At 38.7% G+C, this 22677-nt stretch overlaps 1 protein-coding gene across 2 annotated transcripts in view; it reads left to right on the top strand.

The window, feature by feature from the left end:
* Positions 1-2265: 2265 nt before the first annotated feature.
* The window catches only part of usp10 (ubiquitin specific peptidase 10), a 32011-nt gene continuing 11599 nt past the window's right edge, over positions 2266-22677 (top strand). Inside the window, 11 exon segments of one of the 2 annotated variants that reach the window (NM_001006760.1) lie at positions 2342-2420; positions 7811-7879; positions 9362-9425; positions 10797-10838; positions 13183-14199; positions 19150-19241; positions 19444-19553; positions 20206-20261; positions 20351-20454; positions 20535-20634; positions 21913-22090. In NM_001006760.1, coding sequence (NP_001006761.1) covers positions 2400-2420; positions 7811-7879; positions 9362-9425; positions 10797-10838; positions 13183-14199; positions 19150-19241; positions 19444-19553; positions 20206-20261; positions 20351-20454; positions 20535-20634; positions 21913-22090 — 1853 coding nt within the window. In that variant the 5' untranslated portion in view covers positions 2342-2399. 2 annotated transcript variants of the gene reach the window in all.

Genomic DNA, 22677 nt, shown 5'->3' with positions numbered 1-22677 from the left:
TGCACGTGTTTCATTCCCTCCCCCCCTCCCCTCCCCTCTGGCAGATCCACTTCTGACTGGCTGGTGGGCATGTGTAGCTCAGAACAGGAGACAGGATCAAGTTACACACATGCTCAGGAAGGGGAGAGATATTTCAGTGATGTCACTGTAGTCTGCCAGCACCATATCTCAAGAGAAGCAAGCAGGGATCTGGGAATTTAGCTATGCAGTAAGTACTTAAAAAGAATGTCTTTAGATTTACTTTTAATTTATATTAACCTTTCATTGTCCTTTAAGAGTATAGGATGTGCGTATCAAGAGTCACTGGTATGGGTCAGGTGGCTACTCCTTTTTATTTCCCTGTTTGCAACCTGCAGTGTCGCTCCTGGGTTCAGCAGTCGTGCCCTGTATAGTGCTCCTCTTCACGTCCTCTCTCGCCGCTGACACATTTTGCAATTTCCGGCTTCCTCCTGAGCGGTCTTGGCACAAAAGGGTGATACAAGTAAAAGTTAACACTGATGTTAAAAAACACATGGGAGTGTACATTGTAGAGTAATTAACAGTATTACACTTTTTTTTTCCTCATAAAACCTTATCGCTAAGTCGAAAGCAGAAAAGGGCACTTTGGCGTATTCTATTAAACTGTATCTAACCTGGGACACAAGGTATCTGAAGTGAGGAGCATACACTGAAAATTGCACTTTTTATATTTGTAAAAGTCCCACAATAAGCTGTCAGGAGTCATAACAACCTACAGACTGAAGGGCTTTAGGTTGTACAAATTGAAGCTAAAGTATCTTTGATACATGATTAAGTGGCTTTGGAAATTTTCTTAAAATAGAATTTAAAAAGAAAATATACATTTTACTTATTTTGTTGCTGCAGAAAAAGTATATATTTTGATGTTTTTCCTTTAGCTATTTAACACAGTTGTGAAATAGAATATACCTTGACATGGGGCCAACTAACAATAGTTTATACAAGGTAAATCATTTGTTTGCATTATTTTTTATTATATATTGTTTTAAATGTAGCTATGAGTATTAAAAAATGTGTGTGTTTTTTTTAATGAATAAAATAGTTCATGGTTATATGAAAATGTAATGTTTTAGGGGTTATTTACTATGGCGCCAGCCTGTCCTTTGTTGCTTTCTAAAGTGTGCTTCTGAGTGATGTACAAGTTAGGGGGTAAGAGGGGGAACACCTACCCTTCTGACCTTCGTGAATATAGCACTGCCAAATGCAGGGAGAGCTATATTCATCAGGGCAGCAGCAGGTCACTGCACTCAAAAATGAAGCAGAGACCTGTGTCAATTCTGCATTAGCTGAAGAAGTCATTGTGCAAAGTCCCCAATGGGTCACAGGTCATAAATTACCCCATTTTTGTTCCAGTAAATGTGCCCCACTTACCTTTACTATCACTGTAAAATAAATAAAAAAAAAAAAGGTATTGAAAAGAAAATAGCCTATTACTAAATAGGGTTGGGATGCCTTTAGAAACATTCAGTCAATGTCTAAGCTGCTCATATTTTTTATATCTTGTATAAAAGGTGTACTTTGAAAATGGAAAAAAATGACCTCATCTGCAGCCAAAAATCTTTTGTCTTGGTTAAGAATGGTCAGAATGGCAGGCAATATCAAACCACACATGGCAGTTTCTGTCCTCTTGTTGTGATCAAAATAACGCTCATCATATGTGTATGAATAATGTTGGTTGAGTAAATAACACCCATACCTTACAACACACAGATTTATCAAAGTGCAATTTTCATATAAAACGCACAATACGATTTTTTTGTATTGTACTTTTAAAGTACGAAAAATTCGTATTTGAAGATACGAAAAAATCTGAACAATTGGAACATGCAGGAAAACTTTTCTGACTTTGATCCTTCAGTGCATGATTTTGGAAGCCTCCCTTAGGACTCAATGGCACTCTGCAGCTTCACTTGGCTTAAGGAAAGTCACGTCGAATTAATCCGAAACTTTTGTACTCAGCGCAACAATACAATTTTGTCGCACTTTTTTGTTGCAGAATATACGCAAAAGTTGGAACCTTTAAAAAAAAATACAAACAATGTAGCTGATAAGGGTATATTAACCCAAAAACAAGTTACAAATATTTAACATTCAATAAAGAAAAAGCAGAGGTGGATTTGCAGCTTTTATGAACTCAGCAACTAACCAAGTTCTAAACACGCTTCTATCCAATATGACTTCCCCCAACACCCATTGCCAGAATCTGGCTGATGGATCACGTGCTCGAAGCTTGTTACGCATGCGCGTTGCCAGTAGAGCGAAGCTTGTACGCATGCGCAAGGGGGCAGCGCCAGGTGGAGAGTAGTGTCTGCGCGCGAGAAAGAAGATGGCGGCGGCGGGGGAAGAAGCATGAGCGGCCTCACTCATTGAAACACTTCGCCATGGCCTCCCCGAGCGGACAGGTACAGAGCGGTCCCAAATCGCACATAGGAGCGACTCGCTTCAGCGGTATCCATTAGGGGGGTTCGGGTGTGTGGCTGTCACAGAAGAGAGGCGCTGGGCGATGTAATGCTTGCCTAGGCCCTGCCTAATTTCTGCAGCCTCATTGGAGCAAGAGAGCCTTGTGCTCACGGGAAGAGCCAGCGGGACTTCAACTACTTGTGGCTCAATACAGCCCGGCTTAGGGCTTTAGGTAGTTAGATCCCACAATGGGTTCGCATGCTATTTGTAACTAGAGTTTCTTTAATACGCATGCCCGGCCCGTGAACTCCCCGTGTGCATCGCTTCACCAATACCCTGACACCCAACACCCCAAAGCTCTAATTCATGGCGAGACTCCCCTACTTGTCATGGAAAGGGCAAAGTATTCCGCGAGTATTGCTTGTGTGCGGGACTGCTCTGCCTTACACTCACTCTCTATTGCTTCCCGTACTGCTCTATAATCTCTTTAATGTCTCCAAGGCGTCATATCCCAAACGAAAGGCTTGCTTGCCTGTTATTTGCTGTTCTTCACTTGTTGTGCAACTGTCACACACCATCGCGGCCCTAGCCCCTGCTGCAAGTTCCACACACAGTCAGCATTCTGTACATCTAACATATGTATCTTGAGCTGCTGATCACATATATATATATATATATATATATATATATATATATATATGTATATATATATATATTTTGCAGGAGTAATGCCAGCACACACAGGGTTTCATACAAATGTAAATAAAATGATATTTATTGATAAAAAAAAAGAGCAAAATAAACATAGCAAGCCATAACGTTTCAGTCCCCACTGGGACTTTCATCAGGAGGCAAAAACTGAAGCACTTGCCTCCTGATGAAAGTCCCAGTGGGGACTGAAACGTTATGGCTTGCTATGTTTGTTTTGCTCTTTTTTTCTCAATAAATATCATTTTATTTACATTTGTATGAAACCCTGTGTGTGCTGGCATTACTCCTGCAATATTTTAGTTTATATGGCTCTTGCACCCAGGTTGTATTTTTTGTTAGTGGTGTGCACCATTATGATCTCTCTCTATATATATTTTGAAAAAGGCTAGAGTGCTAGCCGAAACGTTAGTCTCCTCTTTAATAAAATAATTTGTTTGTATAAGTCCTGTGAGTGCTGACCCTCTCTCAAGCACCTATATGTATATATATATATATATATATATATATATATATATCTCAACAAAGGCAGTTTATATAGTGCCTATTTATTATACGCACGCTTGTGTGGCACGTTTATTTATATAATTTTTTAAAAATATTTATTGCTATTTATATAATTATTTCATTTATGGCTCAGTATTATGTAACTCCATCAGTCTCTTATTAATTACTCCATTACTCCTTTCCACAGACACATTTTGGTGATTTTGAGGAACCTCCAGTCATGTTTTATTTAATGGGTCCATATGTGGCTGGATCCAGTCAGACTCATCTGAGGTCATTAAGGCAATGTGCTGGACTGGTGCTCATTGATCAGGGACATACACACATACTAACCCAACATCTGACTTGATATTACAGATACTCAAATCTAGGTCAGGATTCATCTGATCCTTACTAAAGGGATGTATGTCCCTTTGGGTTCATTATGACAAGGAATGCTCAGACAGACTTTTAATCTTTAAAATTTTACAAAACATAGGGCAATTTCAGTTTGTCTGATTTTAATATCCAGGGAATCTGGTTCATTCTGTCAGAGCCTGGTCTGCTGTGGGATAGATGCCTAAAGTTTATTAGGACATATGGTATTTGCAAGCAACCCACAGTACACTAACAGCAAATAAAAATTTAAGGTAGTCATCAGCACTTAACCTGTATTTTAGCATAATGGTAACATATGATATTGTGCTTTATATCCACTGCTGATTTGATAGTGAATTATTTTGAAATATGTAGATAGTTGAAAGTGTAAGGTGACTTATGATTGTGTTTTTAGGGGCAAAACTGAGTTTAAGAATTAATAAAGTATGTAATTTCTTTAACAGTACACTTTTAAGTTCAAAATGCTCTGTAAGAACAAGCATGTGCATACCATCTATATGTTATATATATTTGTATGTGTTTGTTTCTTGCACCTAGTGTTGCAGGCAGTGCAGGGACATTTTCTGTTACTCTATTTCATTTGGATTTGTACCACTTTTAAAAAAGTTTCTTTGGTATTTCGTAATGGTGAGAGAAAATGACACCTCTGATAATTACTTTGTAATACATATTCATTTTGCACCCAGATTTCCGCCCCCCAACGTATTTTATCATGGCTCTTGTTCATCTGAAATTTGGCAGAGGGACTTCACCTATGGCCACTAATTCATGCAGGTCCTAGTCTTTTGGATATCGTTGAGGATTTGTTTAGGTGATCACAACCCAGTCAGGGCTTCTTAATACTTTTGTTTGCAGTGTTTTTTATTTCCAAAGCTTTTGAACCTGTTTGTTGCAGTACATATTAGTGTGAAATGTTGACACTTGGGTTGGCTGAGTTGTTTTCACATGGAGCCTGTTCTAACTTCTGAATTCCCTTATGTTATTCAGAAAACATTCCTTATGGGTAAGGCCAGTGGCTTTGTAAACCTACAGTTAAAACATTGGTTAGATCAAATCTTCATTAGATTGTGGAACACAAGGTAAATTGAACAGCACTGCTGCTTCATGCAATGTCATGTGGTTATCACCCAAAAACACATTAAATGTGTCTTCGGGCAATTACTGCCTGCACAGTGACTCATGAATTTTCTATAGAAACTCTGGTATGTAGTAGTAGTAATAACCATGTGCCATAACCTTTATCCATTCATATCCAGCACTCTAAGGTTTTTGACTTTTGTTCAGTCTCCAGCTTCAGTATCTATAAATCTGCTGGGAAAAGATAATGCTGCATGTGTCTAGTGTGACGTTCAGTAACAAAGTTGCAATTTCGCAACTATGCCATAATCCACAGCAATCAATCATTAGTGTGGTGCTTGCTGCACACAAGCATATCTGGTCTTTCAGCCATATGAACAACGACCTGTTCTGCATCTAGTGTGGCCACCTGCATAATGGTCCAGTTTTGAAAACAAAGGCAGCATTTGCTTAAATAAATGGATCACTGGATGTAACCTGTTCACCTGATGACTGCCTACAAAGGAAAATATGTGGCCAGCTTTAGAAGAATCAGAGTTCAAATTTCCCCAGTTTTCATAAAATTCTGCATCATTGCTATAGTATACAGGGAGGAAATTGTACTGTGCATTAATGCAATAAAAAAAAATCATTAAAGCTCTGTGCCTGTTTTAGTTTTGTATGTGTTGGCTGTGAATAGAGCATACAATAATTCAGAATAGGTTCAATGTTTTAATATGGAGGTGGCTGTTGCTAAGGCAGTGAATGGGGATCACTAACTTGAGGTGGCAGGAATCTGCTGCGGACATTGTTCTGTAATCCATAGCTCTCTGTCACTCTGAGGCAAAGCAGACTTCGGTGTATTGTTGCATATTTATCCCACTTTCTGTTATTTTGCTTCTAATTGATTTGGTGCTTGGGTACAAGTGTGTGGATTTTTTTTTTTTTTTTTCAAACAGTTGTCTTTGTATTGTTGTGCATGCCAGTATACTTTGTAAGGGAATTTTTTTTAAACTATTTGCTGGCACTGTGTAATTGGATTAGTCATTTGTCAGTTTAGTGCCATTTCAGCAAATTACATGCTCCCTTTCAAACATGCTGCAATAGCAGATTTCTTTTTTTATGTATATGGTTTGACACAAATTGTACATTAACTCAAATGCTATGCTAACCTGGACCGTTTTAGTTTATATTTGAATTTAATACTATTTTTTAGTATAGTGTTGGCTTATAGAAAAAACTCAAAAGGGGACAGACCCCATTCTGAATTGTCTATTACATCCCCAATACCCAATATCTTTGCAGTCTTCAAAATAAGGTAATTTGAAAAGTGCAAGACACAGTATATTGGATACGCCATTTTTATTAACAATATAGCTTTTTATGTTTCATTATGGTCTCGTATGAGAAGCACTGATCATCAACCAACATAGTGAATTAAATTTTCAAACTCAAAAGTGGATGATCTGTCAAAACTGACCCCCAGCCTGACATAATTGCCCAAATGGTCAGGCAGTATGGCCGTAATATAGCCAACTTAAAGGGACAGTAACACCAAAAAATGAAAGTGTATAAAAGTAATTACTATATAATGTAATGCTGCCCTGTACTGGTACAACTGGTGTGTTTGCCTCAGAAAGACTACTATAGTTTATATAATAAAGCTTCTGTGTAGCCACTGGGGCAGCCATTTACAGGAGAAAAGGCACAGGTTACTTAGCAGATAACAGATAAAACCCCATTATACTCTACAAAGCTTATCTGTTATCTGCTATGTGCCTGTGCCTTTTCTCCTTTTTCCCAGCTTCAATGGCTGCCCCCGTGTTGACATAACAGCTCATTTATATAAACTATAGTAGCATTTCTGTTGCAAACTTACCAGTTTTACCAGCGCAGGGCAACTGTACATTATATTTTTATTACTTTAAAACACTTTCATTTTTTGGTGTTACTGTTCCTTTAAGCATTGGTTATCTTGGACTTAATCGGGGGACTTATCTTGGAACTTAATCTTGGACTTACCTTTCTTATAGAAACAGTAACTGACATGTTTGAGGATAAAAACACAGGTTCCCTGAGTAGTAGATAAAATACATTCATAAACTAATTATCCCCCCACCCTTAGGGCAGTGACACACGGGGAGATTAGTTGTCGCAGGTGACTAATCTCCCTGCAGTGCCATCCCACCAGCTAGAATGTAAATCCCCCGTGGGATGGCATATGTGGCGCCGTGATTTGCTGAAGTCGCCCCAAGACCTCTCAAGGTGACTTCGGCAAATCACGGCGCCGCGTATGCCATCCCACCGGTGATTTACATTCTAGCCAGTGGGATGGCGTTGCAGGGAGATTTGTCGTCTGCGACAACTAAGATTTGTTGCGCGGCAACAAATCTCCATGTGTGTCTTTACCTTCTCTTATCGTTCCTTTTAAGGTAGGTAACTATATTACTTTTTCACAGGAAATCCTACGTATACACATATAGCCTACATATAATAAACTTCTGATTATTTGTCCACTGGTAATCTAATTACCTACCTTGCAAGGAACAATAGGCAGAAACCATTTTAGCACAAGTTTGATTTTTAAAGAAGGTAATATACTGCCCCTTTAAAAAGAAGGCAATATTAAAATATTTAAACACATACTTCTCATACATGTGAAAGAAAGCATTATTAAGAAAATAAGCTCTGGAGTCAATTTAGTAAAACAAGCTTAATTGTTCTATTCTGTTTCTATTCACAGTATATATTTGGGGAGTTTAGTGATGATGAATTCAAGCAGTTTTTTGTGACAGCTCGCTGCACAGTTGAGGTAAGAAAATTTAATTTTTAAATTTTGGTTCTACCAGAAAAAGAGAAACTGACATAATATATAGGCATTTAATCTGACTATATTTCCTTTGATAATGAGCATGTTGACTAACCCCTAAGGGCTGTGAGGCACGGGGAGATTAGTTGCCGCACAACAAATCTCCCTTCTCGCGGGCGACTAATCTCCCCAAAATGCCATCCCACCGGCTAGAATGTAAATCGTTGGTGGGATGGCATACACCCTTTCCTTAAGTCACCTTACCCAGCAACTGTCAAAGAAAAGTGTCCGAATAGCAGTGCTGCAAATATATGTTGCAAGTCATACAATTCATTGGCACCCCATGATATAAGTAATGATGCTCAAGGCCTTGTTTGCTGGCGCTACCCAAATTGTTTTTCACACAAAAGGGTTGGGGGCACAACATACCCCAAGGCATGTGATCAATAGCTGTGTCTACTCTTCATTTTATCTGCCCTTAGCAATGAATAAAACTACCCTGTTTCAATTTGCTTAAAAATTTGCAATTTGCATTAGTAGGAGTTTTTTCTTCCATTTCTTTCCAAGCAAAACAGAACATATATTATACATACAGTGGTGCTTGAAAGTTTGTGAACCCTCCAAAATTATTTGATTTTCAAACAAATCCTAAAAGTAGAAAACCTAGGACTGATTTAAGTTACCGCAAGCGTTTAGTTACAATTATTGCTTCACAAAGGGGTCACACCAAATACTGAACACAACTACTTTTTCAACATGCAGATGTTATTGGATCTTATTTTTCCAGTACATGACCAAATATAATACATTTTAGTTTCTTTTGTTTAACTAGGTTTTCTTTGTCTGCTTTATAGAACATTGTAAAGGGTTCACAAACTTTCCCACCACTGCGTGTGCGTGTAGTGTGTATATATGTGTGTGTGTGTATATATATATATATATATATATAACAGTCCACACGACAGCACCACACTCCAAAATCTGCTGCTCTGCAGCTGCCCCTGTGCACGGGATATCATATAAATATCAAAATAAAACAGCCAGCTCCAAGGGTCTTTGTGTTTCAAAAAATCTCTCGTGTATTATAATTGCATGTACAACCGACGTTTCGGTCCCTTTTGGTCCCTTTTTGAAAAAGGTCCCAAAAGGGACCGAAACGTCGGTTGTACATGCAATTATAATACACGAGAGATTTTTTGAAACACAAAGACCCTTGGTGCTGGCTGTTTTATTTTGATATATATATATCTATATATCTATATATATATATATATATATATATTTGTAAATACTTATGGACACTGGGCTTATTAAAATGCTAAAACATAACTTTTGTTAAATAGATTAAAACAGCCTGTATACGTTTTAATTTATTAAAAAAATTACACCCCACACACCTGGCTTTATGCAAATTAGAATATATATATGCATAATGTGTGTTTCTTCTATACAACAAAAATGATAAAATCCTTTCTGTTACAACAGCTACCCCCTTACAATGAACATTTTTTTCCATGTGGCCCCCAGTCTTCAGGTGATTTTCAGGATGGTGAGTATGCTTTTACATTCTTATCTACTTGGTACATAACCTTCAAACAAGTTAGAAGCAGAAAGTACTGTCTTGAATTATGGCTTGATAAGCTTGTTTGTCTGCATTAGCAATTCCTACAGCTTTGCTTTGCCAACCCTAAACAAAGTAAGCGTTGTATAAATCTAAGTAGTGTAAATTGTAATTCTGGCCTGAAGTTGCCTTTGCTTTAGTATTTTGTGTACAGTTCAGTCAGGTTTTCACTAAACTGTATAAAAGATGGGATGTGTATCCCACATGGCATCTAATGACTTGCGTCAGCATCTGTATGGTTATCAGTTGACTGCACCTCCCAAAGTCTGCACTTTGGTAGCCCGTCATGGACCTGTTCATTTGGCCATATAGTTGTGTGGCCTAATTGTACAGGTATTGTAACCAATGGCCTACATGTGAATTTATAAAAGGAATTATGAAAATGAAAAAAATTAATTTTCGTATTATAGGTACCCTTCATAATTAAAAGAAAAACCAAATTGCATTCTTTTAAAGTATAGTATGCAAAGCAGGACATTTTTGTCCCTTTCAGCCATTAGATGACACTTCAGGCACAAATCAGGCTTGCATATGTTAAAATTAGGTTGAAGGGCAGAATGTTGTCTTTAATATAAAAAGCAAGAATCCCTTTAGACCAGTGATCCTCAACCAGTTGCTCACCATCTTTGATGTTGCTCCCTGTGTCCTCGGAGTAGGTGCCCGTGTTTTTTTTTTTTTAATTTTTGGCTTGGAGCAATTTTGGAAGCACAGAGACAGTGTTTTACTCCAAGCAAGAGCCACTGGTTAGCAGTCCACATGGAGCTACTGAATCGCCTACCTCAGAAATGTCTTTGTGTGTGGCTCGCCAGCATTTTTTACATCTGAGTGTGGCTCTCGAGTAAAAAGTTGGGGGATCCCTGCTTTAGACCTGTGACACACTGGGTGGGGTTTTTATGTTGCAGAGCCCAAAGACACCTAACTGCCTCTATTTGTATGTGTTATTGGTAGGACTGCCTTGTTTTGATAGCCATGCGACTCAAGGTGATAGTTTATTCTGGCTCTATCGGTCTGGATAATACATGCTGGAGATGCTTTCTGGCACTGCTCTTTGCCAAAGCTAAGTATCTATAAATTGGACTTAATGGGTGCGTTTTTTTTGTTTTAGCTATTTAACATACAAAAGCAGAACCAATGGGAAGCCCATGTTTACATTACTTTCCAGCCTTATTATCCAGTCAAAGCTTTCTTTTTCTTTCTTAGTACATTTTATAAGAATATTTTTCCCTTATGAACTTCATGTACCTTTATTTTAAGAACATTGCATACGTTTTGCTCACAAAAACTGCATATTTTCCACAGACATGCATTTGAAATTTTCCGAAGTCATTCATGGAATATCTGGTAATGGACAACTTTCTGCCATACAAATGATTTTGACATTTAGTAATACACAGAGCATGGATGTACAACAGCAGTTTTAATAGCTATTTTAAAAGTATTTACTGTTAGTTTAAATGAAAAATTCTTAAGTTCTTGGCTTTGAAGGCCAAGTTTTGTATATCCTTTATAGTGGTTAGAGTTTTAAATTTAATTTGTGTTAAGATTATAACTTTCTGTATAAAGTTTAAACCAATTATAGCATTTATGCCAATTTCTTTAGACAGAAATAATTTTAAAGTCTACATTTAGAAAAATAAAAACCCTAACCATTTACTAGCAAATATTTCTAAAATAAATGCATGTTAATTGTCAATATTCTTGACTAACCCTTCTTTTTTTAAATGCTAAGCCAGAAAGTTTTGTTGGTCTCCTGATCACAGCACTGCACTCCAATCCATTTTTGTACAAGGAAGATGACTGAATTCATTAAATACATGGGTATCTCAATTTAGACCTGTCTTGAAGCCTTGTAAGAATGTTGTTGAAGGATAATACCACACGGGATGATTCTTGGCCTTGAAAAAAAAAAAAACACTCATTTCTGCAAAGCAGTTCACCTTGTGCTCCGATGGCATCAACTCCTACCTTGCCTGCACCCCGAACCATTGCGTCAGCCTGGATGCAGGCAAGGTAGGAGCTGATGCTAGCGGAGGGGCTGATTCTTGGGCTGCATTTTTACACAGGCTGAGAATCAGACCCACGTGGCATTAGCCTAATGCTAATTATCATATTTGTTAGAACAGGAAATTGGTGTAGAAAGTACATATGATCTTGACACACATAACAAGCAGCCTCATCATTATGGGGGTACATAATAGACGCACAATGTGTGTGGTGTTCAAGTACAGCCCTGTCTACTAAAAAAAAAAAAAAAAAAAAAAAAGGCCAGACATAATGGGGCATCCTGCCCTAAAAAGATTACAGTTTTAACTTATTATAAATTTTCCATTTGAATTTGTCTAAGGGCTCTGGCACACGGGGAGATTATTCGCCCGCGACAAATCTCCCTGTTCGCGGGCGACTAATCTCCCCGAGTTGCCATCAGTTGCCACGCGGCGGCGCGATTTCGGCAAATCACCGAAAATGCCTCGCGTGGCAACTTCGGCGATTTGCCGAAATCGTCTGCGCAGCGTGTTCCATCCCACCGACGACTTACATTGTCGCCGGTGGGATGGCAATTCGGGGAGATTAATGGAAATGAGCTAAGTTTATTTATTTTTAATTTCCTTAAGTTTCTTTGAAGGTATTGCTGAGCCAGCTTGTAGTTTGTAAAGCACAGGGAATAAAAGTGTATAATTTATCCCCAGGCTAATGCATGGGCTGCTTTTATATCAGAGTGCAAAACCACCATTTTAGCTCATTTGCCATGAATCAATTGTGCTTGCTCAGCACTGGGAATCCCCCAGAAAAACACATTTTCATGTGTTTTATTATACACACACTTCTATGGATCCTAATACCAGCACTGTGATAAAAAGAACTGTGTGCCAGCCAGTGTAATAAAGTAAGTGATTTTATTCACTGGGGAGGACCTGTTGGCACTCCCCCCCCCCCCCCCCCCCCCCCCTTATTTTGCTTTTGTTTTTCTTTAGCCTTGTCTAAGCAGCCATTGTCTTTGAGGCCCAAGTGTTAGCTGGGACGGTTGACCAAGTCTGGTCCCTTACAACCACACATACCTCTCCTGAGGCAGGGGTGGGCACAATGCTGATGCAGAGAGCACAAACAAGATACACATTCTGTATTTTGTATTTCACTACCCAAAAATGCCACCTGTGTAAGGTTCTCACCTTTCCTCTTGACAGAAGCAGTACTCCCACCTCCCTCAGGACTCCTAATTTGTTCTAACTGGCACAGAAAGCTATATATGCAATTGGTCTGTGGCACATCTGAGGCCTTTTGACCTGTTTTCCATCCATTTAAGTGCAAAGTGAATCCACTATGTGGCTATCTGAATTGCCCTTTATATTTTTGTACATTTTCCCATAGCCTCTACGGAGAGAGCGAGAGAGAAACCATATATCTATGCCAGATTAGATATTTTGTATTTTGAGAAATAATTTGCCTATAACATTCTAGAGTTACGTCACAGTTTACCCTTTCCTAAATACTGTTGTTTAAATAGTAACTTGCTGGAGGCTTACAAGTTTTTGGAGCTATGGTTCCAAATCCTAGGAAAAGAATGGGATAAGCTTGGGGATTGTAACAGGTCTTGAGCTGTAAAATTCTTAAGTACCAACATTTGTACAAACTGTTATAATTATTAGATTAGTAATGTTTTTGTCTTTTTACATTTTTTGCCTTTTAGGAGAAGACTGTCCAAGAATTGAGTTTGGAATTGAAGAAGTAATTGACCACAGTACTGCCCTACCTAATAACACAGACTACAGTATTTCAAGTAACCTTAATCCTCAGGCTCCTGAGTTCATTCTCACCTGTTCATCTTCTCCGAAAACTTCTAATAATGTTCTCCATGAAAATAATTTTGATGCCATTAATTGCCAGTTCTCGGAATGTGCCATTCCAGATGGCAGTGGCAATGCAGATAGTGATGGTACATCTGGCACTGGGCAGCGAGAGCGTAAAAAGAAGAAAAAAAGACCTCCAGGATACTATAGTTACTTAGAAGGTGTTGGAGATGTCCCTTCAGAGACCCTTGTAAATGGACATGCCAACTCAACAGGACTTAACAGTATAAGCACAGATGACCCGGATCTTGCAGAAGATATACCAATATCTACAACCTCTCCTAGGACTTGTAACAGTCCAGATAATTTTGTGGACCTTAATAATGAAGCTCTCTCTAATGACGCTTCTATGCATAATGCACTAGACAATGCCAGGACTGCTGGTCAGCCTGAGGAATGCAGTGTTACTAGTTCAGAACAATCTTGCATCCCCTCAGACAATGGAAGGGAGAGCCCAGTAAGGACAGCTGTTGTCCAGCCTTTTGCTGGTACTGATACTACTGAAAACCTTGGAGTTACCAATGGACAAACACTTGAATCCTCAGAGGAGGGCACTGCCTCTAATGGAGTGGTATTGCTTCCTGAGGTCAGTTCCCTCTCAGAGGAAGCTAAGCCAGAGGAAACTTCAACTGCTCAGGCTGTAGTACATCTTCCTGGATCAGCCTCTGCAAATCCACCAGCTAAGTCCTGGGCCAGTCTATTTCATAATTCCAAGCCCTCATCAACCACACAGGTGGCATACGTGGAAACAAAGAATGCTACCCCTGTCACATCTCCACAAGTTACAGAGAAACAGGTTGAGATTAAAGAAGGGCCTGTTCCAGTGTCAGAGGATCCCGTAGCCATAAAAATTGCAGGTATATCTCAGATTAATGTTGTGAAGCAGCAGACCTAACAATGATCTTCAGAATGTAAAAATAGCACTGTTGAGTGATGTGGCACTCAAGTTAAAACTGAGGTAGACATCTTTGGTGTTTGTTATTTTTGTGCAGTGGGATCTAGTTTTAAGCTTCCTAGTATGGATTGAGATGCTGCTAGTCATGTTAAAATGTATATACCTTGCTGTATGCCTTGCATTTATACGTTAACTTAAACCCTCTAATGCGTGTGATTTCTACATTATAAGGGTTTCCTGTTCCTCTTTTTAAACAGGACACACAACTTTTAATATACTTTGCAGTACCAGGACCTTTTATCCTTTATTCAGTGCTAAAATATTTTGCAGCTCTTTACAGAGACTATACATCTGCCCCAGCCCCGGAGCAGCTTACATACACTACAGTTGTTTTAGGTGCAGGCTGTGTTGGATATTGTCATGCGCATTACATTAACACCGACTGCTCTGTTGCCATGTGTGGGCCCTGGCAAGAAGATTTTGTCACCTGCACTTTTGGATACAAACGTTAGAAGTTACCTTACTACAGTTGTTTGGGCTATGCAATGCATATGTTCAACCTCTAATTTACATTAATGCCTGCAGTTAGTTACCTTCAAAACTTCACTGGATGGGACTGGCACAGGCAACAAAAAGTCCTGTCTGCCAAACCCTAATAGGAGGAAGTGAATCCCTACTTTAGACAGCACCCATTATTACTGCAACTTTATCAGACATATGAAATTAACATGATGCAAGGCTGAGTAGTAATCTGTGCATAGGCATGCTGAATTGATGTCTAAGCAGCCTTGTTCTTAAATTGATTTAGTGGTAAAGATATATGAGTAATAGATTCTTCAATCAGTTTTTGTGTTTAAGCTAATAACTAAAGCATAATTTCACAGTAGTTAAACTGTGTTTTTAAAACCAGATTCACACAAGTAGTTTGTGTTGACTATTCAGCTTTGCAGTGTGTTCGTTTAAAAAAAATAGAGAGCTTAAAATAATAGCTTATAAAAGTATTATTTGTAGATGCTGTCTAAAACAATCCAATTTTTATGTTGTACTCCTGTAAATAAACTTGTTTTTGTGTAAAAATGATTTAGTGGTAAACCAGTAAAAGCAGTTGTTGCCCTCTGGCTGCTGGTTATTTTAATGATGGCCATACATGGGCCAAAAAAAGCTGGTAAGTTGGCAGCTTGTAAGCCTGTTTCAGGGACACTTACAAGAACTTGCCCAACTGATATCTCTGCAAAAGCCATTTGAATCCTTAATGTGGTCTGTGTTTAGTGGTTCTCTCTATGCCCGCAGTACACTTTTCTCCCAGTTGCCCAGCCTGTTCCACTCTGCTCCAGCCCACTCCACACACAGTAACAAAATAGCTTTACAAAAGCTAATAGGTGTTGTATTTGCAGAAGCACATAGTCCTATATATTACAAAGCTCTATTTTGGCTGACCCAGCAGGTTAGTGGTACATTTTTGTTTGGTCCGGGGCCAGCGATCATATCAGTCCAATTTGACCCAGTATGTGAGTGGCCAAATTGGGCAGAGGTCTCAATGTATTGCCAGCTTTACTCTGCTAAAAAATTCTCCTTTGAATCTAAGATTTAAGATTTTCCTGGCAGTGGTTGCAACCATCTAGGTTTCAGTAGGACTTTCATTGCATAGATGATAAGGTCTAACAGTGTTTTCTACAGTGTTTCTATAGACAAAAGCAGTGGGGGTTAATATGCCCCTTAGTGCTTGTCACTTTTTCTGTTCTATGTCAATGGTGGTCTCTGACGCACACACAGTAGTGACCACTGAACCTCTACTCAAAAACTCAAGCAGGCATGTATGTGCTTTATGGACCATTTCCCATGGTACTGTGGGAAGCAGTGGTAGGTAGAGTTGTTTTGTTTTACTGGGCTCTTGACGGTTGTGGTGACACTGTGATATTAACATCTAAGCAAAGGTTAGACATTTGTTGCTGTTCGTGTTATCTGTCTAGCATCAAGTAAATGGTTGGTGCTTTGGTGTAAATTTGGACTCTTAACGATTAACTGTTATGGCAGAGGCACACTAGGAAATTGTTTCCCAATGGTAAACCTCTCAAAAAATGCTGTTCCCTTTGCTAACGTGGACGTCTGTTTGTAAAATACTTTTCACCCGGCAATCTTTATAACTGGAAAATGCCTTAATACACCGGATTCCCCACATGTAAAATGTAGCAATCCACAGATTAGTAAGGGGAAAAGTATATTTGAGAAATTTGTCTTCCATGGGTAGTGCAGATTTTCCAAGGTGACAAATAGCTATGTGTACCATAGCCCCTAAGGTCGGTGGCGTATAGAACATTTTAACCACTGGTTAAAATGAGAAAGTGGCGTGATGCCATGAAACACGTCAAGCGTATGGTCCTGGTCTTATACATGTATAACATGGTTTTAAAGGACTGAATAAACATTGATTTTTTTATACAGTGGTGATTTAGTTTGCTCTGTACACTTTTTCATGTTGGGCAGATTGATATGCTTTCTGGGTGCCAGCAGTACGTGTAGCACACACTGAGCTGTCCGGTAAGTGCTCCCGTGATCACTAACCACTGGCATAAAGTCTGCTGCCTTCTGCCCCATATCTGTGAAAGATTGCAAAAATGCATACTTCTGTGTTTCTATGTGGGGTTAAAAAAATGGGGTTTGCTACAGTGCACCTTGTGTCATCAGCCTGTAAGATTTAAGTATGCTAAATGTGTGATCCTGTCAAGAAATCTCTGTAGATGTATAAAGGCTTGTGTGTATGATAATATATAATTTTTGTTTTTTAAATTTAGGAAATATACAGTGTGCTGCATTGTTTAGCCACCAGAGGGAGTGCTAGCAACGTGTATATATTTCAAATTTAAAACAGATGCAGTGCGATAGTGAAGATTTGTCTTAAGCAATTGTCATTTAAAATAAACTGCTAAAAGACCAGGCTTTTAGCCTATTAGGCATTATACTATACAGAACCTTTACTTTGTATAGTTTGGCTGAGAGTTCAACAAACTAGTGCAACTAAATATTCCACCTATTTGTTAGTTTTCAGGGGAAACTAATGACATTGATAATGTAAGTACTGCTCTTTGTCAGTACCTTACAGGAATGTGTTTGTTGAAACACCTTGATTATTGTTGCATCTCCTGAATACTGTTTTGTTTGACTGAATAAACAAAGGGATAGTTCTTTCTCCCTCTTAAAACTTCTAATAGAGCAGAAAACATATACAATACAATAAACATATAAAGTATTCCTTAAAGTAACTCTTAAAGAAGTCCATAAGAGGGGCTAATTTAGGTGCTTTGTACACTGCATGTTTAGGTCCTGCAAAAACGTGGCACTAAATTGCCTAAAAAAAAGACCCAGCTGACTTGCCCTTAAATCCCCAGCAAGTAATTGCCATAGCCAAAAGAGATTTCTTTTCTCTTTAATTAATGACAATATTCCTTTCTCTTCACTGCTCCCTGATCTCCCTAGTGCTTCTTAATGCTGTCAGTGGTGCTCCACTTCCTGTTCTGATTGAGGGGAAACTGTGAGCTGCAAGACTCGCAGGTGTCTGACTGCAAAAAGCATGGAAGTGGAAAGTCAATGTCAGCACCACAGACACTGGTAATCTGGAGCAGAAGTGGGTGTGAAAGAGGAATTTTATTAAAGCAGACATTGCAACTTATTAATTAAACAGAGGTAAGCACTGGCTCTCTTCCAGACCTCACACGTCTAGATCGGGCAGTTGATATGATTGCCTTGCCTTACATCTGAATTAAGGAATACTTTTGCTAAACGTCCCAGGCAAAATCTGTTTGACCAGCAGGTAAACTAAATAAACAGAACAAAGTAGGGCCTCATGCAATATGTTTTAGTAACAGATCCTACCTGGGTATGTGCAGTGCAAGGTTTGACATTTGTTCATGTCAAGTAAAGCTTTCAAGTAAAAATAATGCTGCACCTTAAAACGAAGGCTCCCCAGCAGTAATATGCTGCAACTATATACAACATGAGGATACTGGGAGATGTAGCTCTCACTAGCTTGGCGTGGTGAAGTTAGAGTACACTGCAGCTATTTCTTAAAGGAGAAGGAAAGCCTAAGTCACTTGGGGGTGCCAAAATGTTAGGCACCCCCAAGTGAATTTAGTCACTTACCTTGTACCCTGGGCTGGCGCCCCTGTTAAGACAGAACAGCACCAGCCTGGGGTAGCAGCGATCGCTTCCTTCCTCCGCATTGGCGCACTTGCGTCGGCTCTTCACTCTAATGCGCATGCGCCGGCCCAGGGATTTCTCCGGCAGAAGAAATGGGGAAGAAGGAAGCGCTGCGCTCCGACTACCCCGGGATGGTGCTGTTTTCAGTTGAGGTAAATTTCTCAATCCCACATGGCGAAGACTTGCAAAAGACAGAAGTGAAGGAAAATTTAAAAAAAACTATTGATAAAGAAATGAATGCCAGTTGAAATGGCGCTTAGAATTAGGCTTTCTTTACCATACTAAAAGTGAACTTAAAGGGTGAACTACATCTTTTATTTGTTTTTCTATTTTGCTTCTTTCCAGCTGTCAAATAGGGTCACTGACCCTGGAAGACAAAAAACAGTTGCTTTTCACGGCTACAATTTTATTTATCAACAGTTGTTTAACTGTATGTTATAAAATGGCCAATTCTAAAAAAAAACTTTTCAATTGGTCTTAAAATTAAAATCCACTTTGTGGCACTGCATCTGGGCCAGTGCAGTTGCTGTGAGTACAGGCACAGGGAAAGGCTGATGCCTAGGCCCTGATTCTCGGCCCAGATTTATCCTCAGGCCGAGAATTGGCCCCGTCTGGCTAATGCATTAGATAACAAGGCTGAACTCTGATAAGACTTGTGTTTTTATTTGAGGTAAAGATTTTCACTCTTTTAATAACATTTACTTTCTTCATCTTACAGAGCTCTTGGAGGAAGTCAAACTTGTTCACAAACCTGTTTCGTTACAGCCACGAGGATTAATCAACAAAGGAAACTGGTGCTATATTAATGCTGTATCCTTATGTTTGGTGAATCTTATAAGGAAGAAAAATGGCAGTGCAGACTATAATTGAAGTTTGCACAATGAATTATAAACAGGGGGTGGGCTGTTATAACAAAGAATGCCATATTCACAACTGGTGAGAAGAATTGCTTTTCTGCAGTGCAGCTCACAGGCATAAATATTTCAGTGCATTTTCTTAACAGCATATTTAGACACTGCAGGCTCTAGTGGCCTGCCCTCCCATGTATCACCTTATGAAGTCCATTCCAGTATATACTAAAGCCCAGAGGCCATGTACATCTACTCCAATGATCGACAGTTTGTAAGTATTCCTGTCTACCATGTACTAGACCATTGTGTAGTTTGCATGCTACTTTTCTGAAAATAAAAGAAGCTATGGCTTTGTAATCAGTCAGTTTCCACTTGTGTGGAAGTAAAGGGGCTATATGCTTATTTGTTGCTTTGTATGTTTAATGTATACACCCATTTATTGTATAGCAATGCTGAATATGCTAGGGCTTTTTAAATGTTAATAAAGGGGAACTATGGTTTTTCATACAATCTATACTATAATATTCGCTTTACTGTCGTGAAGAGCTTTTCATATTTGTAATTAAGTGAAAACTGTCAATGCGCTTATTTTGACACATTCTTTATAATTGACTGTTGTCCACTTTATTTTGACCATTGGAGCGCCTGCAGTTTGTAAAAGCTATGGAGAATGCCCTGCTGTAGCAAGGAGTGCAGCTGTGCTGACATAAAGATGAATTCAGCTTGCAAATATGCAGAGATGAAATGTACATCTTGTTTAAGTGAAGCTTAGGGTTTAGACTTGGGCCTGTTTAGAAAGTATTCTGAAAACGTGTGTCTATGCTGTCTGGGAGCATCAGCAAAAATGTTAAATCATTTTCTTCTACCTTAATAATTGATTGTACAGGATAAATGTGGTGATATAAACAAATTTTCTTTTTCAGTGTTCGTTTAATGAATGAGTTCACAAACATGCCAATACTCCCAAAAGCAAAACAAGGTTTGTTGGAATGTTTTTTTGTGTAAATGCTGTCATTAAAAAAGGATCTAATAAGGCTTAATGCATTGATATGTTTTTTAACCCCTCAGCGTCTGGTGAGAAAGTTATAAGGGATATACGTCCAGGAGCTCCATTTGAACCAGCATACATTTACCGTTTGCTTACTGTTTTCAAATCAAGTCTTTCAGAAAAGGTAAGACCTTTTCAAAAACCATCTCTAAGTCAGAGTAGTTTTTTAGTTGATAACAAATAATTATATATTTTATTTTTAAGGGTCGTCAGGAAGATGCAGAAGAGTATCTTGGATTCATATTGAATGGGTTACATGAAGAGATGCTATCTCTCAAGAAGCTCCTTTTGCCCCAGAATGACAGTATGAATATATATATTTATATATTGTTTGATATAATTGGCTGTTTGGCAATTATATTTTTAATAATAGTGTGCAGAAGCAGCCCGCACAGTATCATACACGCTAACCTGCTTTTTGGAAGGAGAAAAAAAAAACCAGTGTTTTCAGGAGAACATTGACAGTCAAAACCACCCTTCATGTGCTGTAGCCTTAAAAGTGATCAAGAGACTGTATGAGCACTTCTGACCGTTTCTCCAGCAGCACATGCTGTAGCAGAGCAGTAGTAGCACAACGTGGAGCTGCTATTAGTACAGGCAGCTGAGTGCTTCAGGAAAGGTTTCTGTTTACAGAGCAGAAAGACAGACTGCAGTTTAGCAAAGTACAATTTGGAAGGCTAAGGTTTATGGCCCACAGGGTGATTAGTTGCCTGCAGTAAATCTCTGTTCCAGCAATAGTGAATTGCTGGGCGAAGTTTCCTACAGGAGGAAAACTAAACATGCATGTCTTCCCACCAGCGATTCACTTTTTTGCTGGCAGGAAGGGATTTCAGGGAGATTAGTCGCCCACTGTAGCCAAGGATTTAATTGCGGGCAACTACTCTCCCCAAGGTCCTTGGCCATAAAGGGAGAAAATAACTAGAATGGCTTTATTTGTGTATTGGTACACAATTATGTGTGCAAAGCACTATTCAAGCGTTCCTTAATCACAGTATCCCTTTGAAACTTTTTTGTTATATGCATATACAAATTAGCTGCTGTACTCTTGTCTGCTTTATTTCGTTTGTGTGTGTGTTTTTCTATTTAAGTATTTTTTATAGTATCTGGTTAGACTTGTAGTGGGATTTTGGTCTATTCCTCATTTCCAAGACACTGGCATTTGTAAAGCATAGCTGTGGTTCCCTTAGGTGATAAGAAGGCAGTGATATTCCTTTCCAACATCCCACTTGTAGCTTTAAAAGAACTCTGCCTACACAAAGTACAACAGTGAGTCAAACAGTGACATTGAATGGCAACCTTATTTCATTAAGCACAACTTGTCCTTGGTTCTGATAGGCTAATCACATAAATATTTTTGTATGCAGCAAGCAAGCAGTACATCATAGAACTGTAACTGCAATGATTAGTTTGCCTAACCAAAATAAATATTGAAACCATACTGAAAATATGTTCCCTATTATGTAAATAAGAAAAATGTTTTGATGCTTGGAAGGCTTTAGCCATCCAGAATCTGATACTTTGAGATAGCAATGGGATAAACCTTAAGTATCCAAAACCCCTTTTTTTTTTATTCTTTTTTTAGAAATCCACATTAACAATGGCCCTGATCCTGTGTCTGAAAAGGAAGAAATTAACAAAGATGAACAAGAAGGCAGTGATGAAGAATGGGAACAAGTGGGACCTCGACACAAGTCTTCAGTTACACGTCAAGCAGACTTTGTTCAGACTCCTATCACAGATATATTTGGAGGACATATGAGGTACAAGGATGCACCACATAAAAAGTGGCAATATTTTAGTCTTTTAAAAGGACAAGGGAACTCGTGTTTATTAATGGGTGCCAATTTGTTAGGCACCCCACAGTCTATATAATTGCTTACAATGGACCCCAAGCTTATGCACCTTCGGCCCTTCACCTACTGTGAGCTACAGATTCCATCCTTAAATGAATTGGTCGTTTAGGCCTGATGGGAATAGAGTTTGTGGTCTCTGCAGCTTTGTTTCCAAAGTGATGTGGGTAGGAAGAGTAGCAAAAAAAAAAATTCACAAACCAAATATGTATCCACCAGTTGAATGAATGGCTAGTATTTAATCCCAGGGGTGCACCTCAGGAATTAACAGCATTTACTTTATCATTAAAGCAAACCTGTTGTTTTTATTAGTGGGTATTTGGAATCTGTGCTGTACCTGTCAATTTATTTATGTCCTCTCATTATTGTATATAAAAACTGTAGATAGCATTTTAAATTTAATTCCTTACCTTACTGCTGGGCAGTGTCATAAATATTCAGGATAGAAAAAATATCTTTAATTGCAAAGTTAATGATTATCTTTGAACTGCTGATCT

Source organism: Xenopus tropicalis, chromosome 4 (genome assembly GCF_000004195.4).
Source record: "Xenopus tropicalis strain Nigerian chromosome 4, UCB_Xtro_10.0, whole genome shotgun sequence".
Taxonomy (NCBI): Eukaryota; Metazoa; Chordata; class Amphibia; order Anura; family Pipidae; genus Xenopus; species Xenopus tropicalis.
This window is presented reverse-complemented; position numbering and strand designations above follow the sequence as displayed.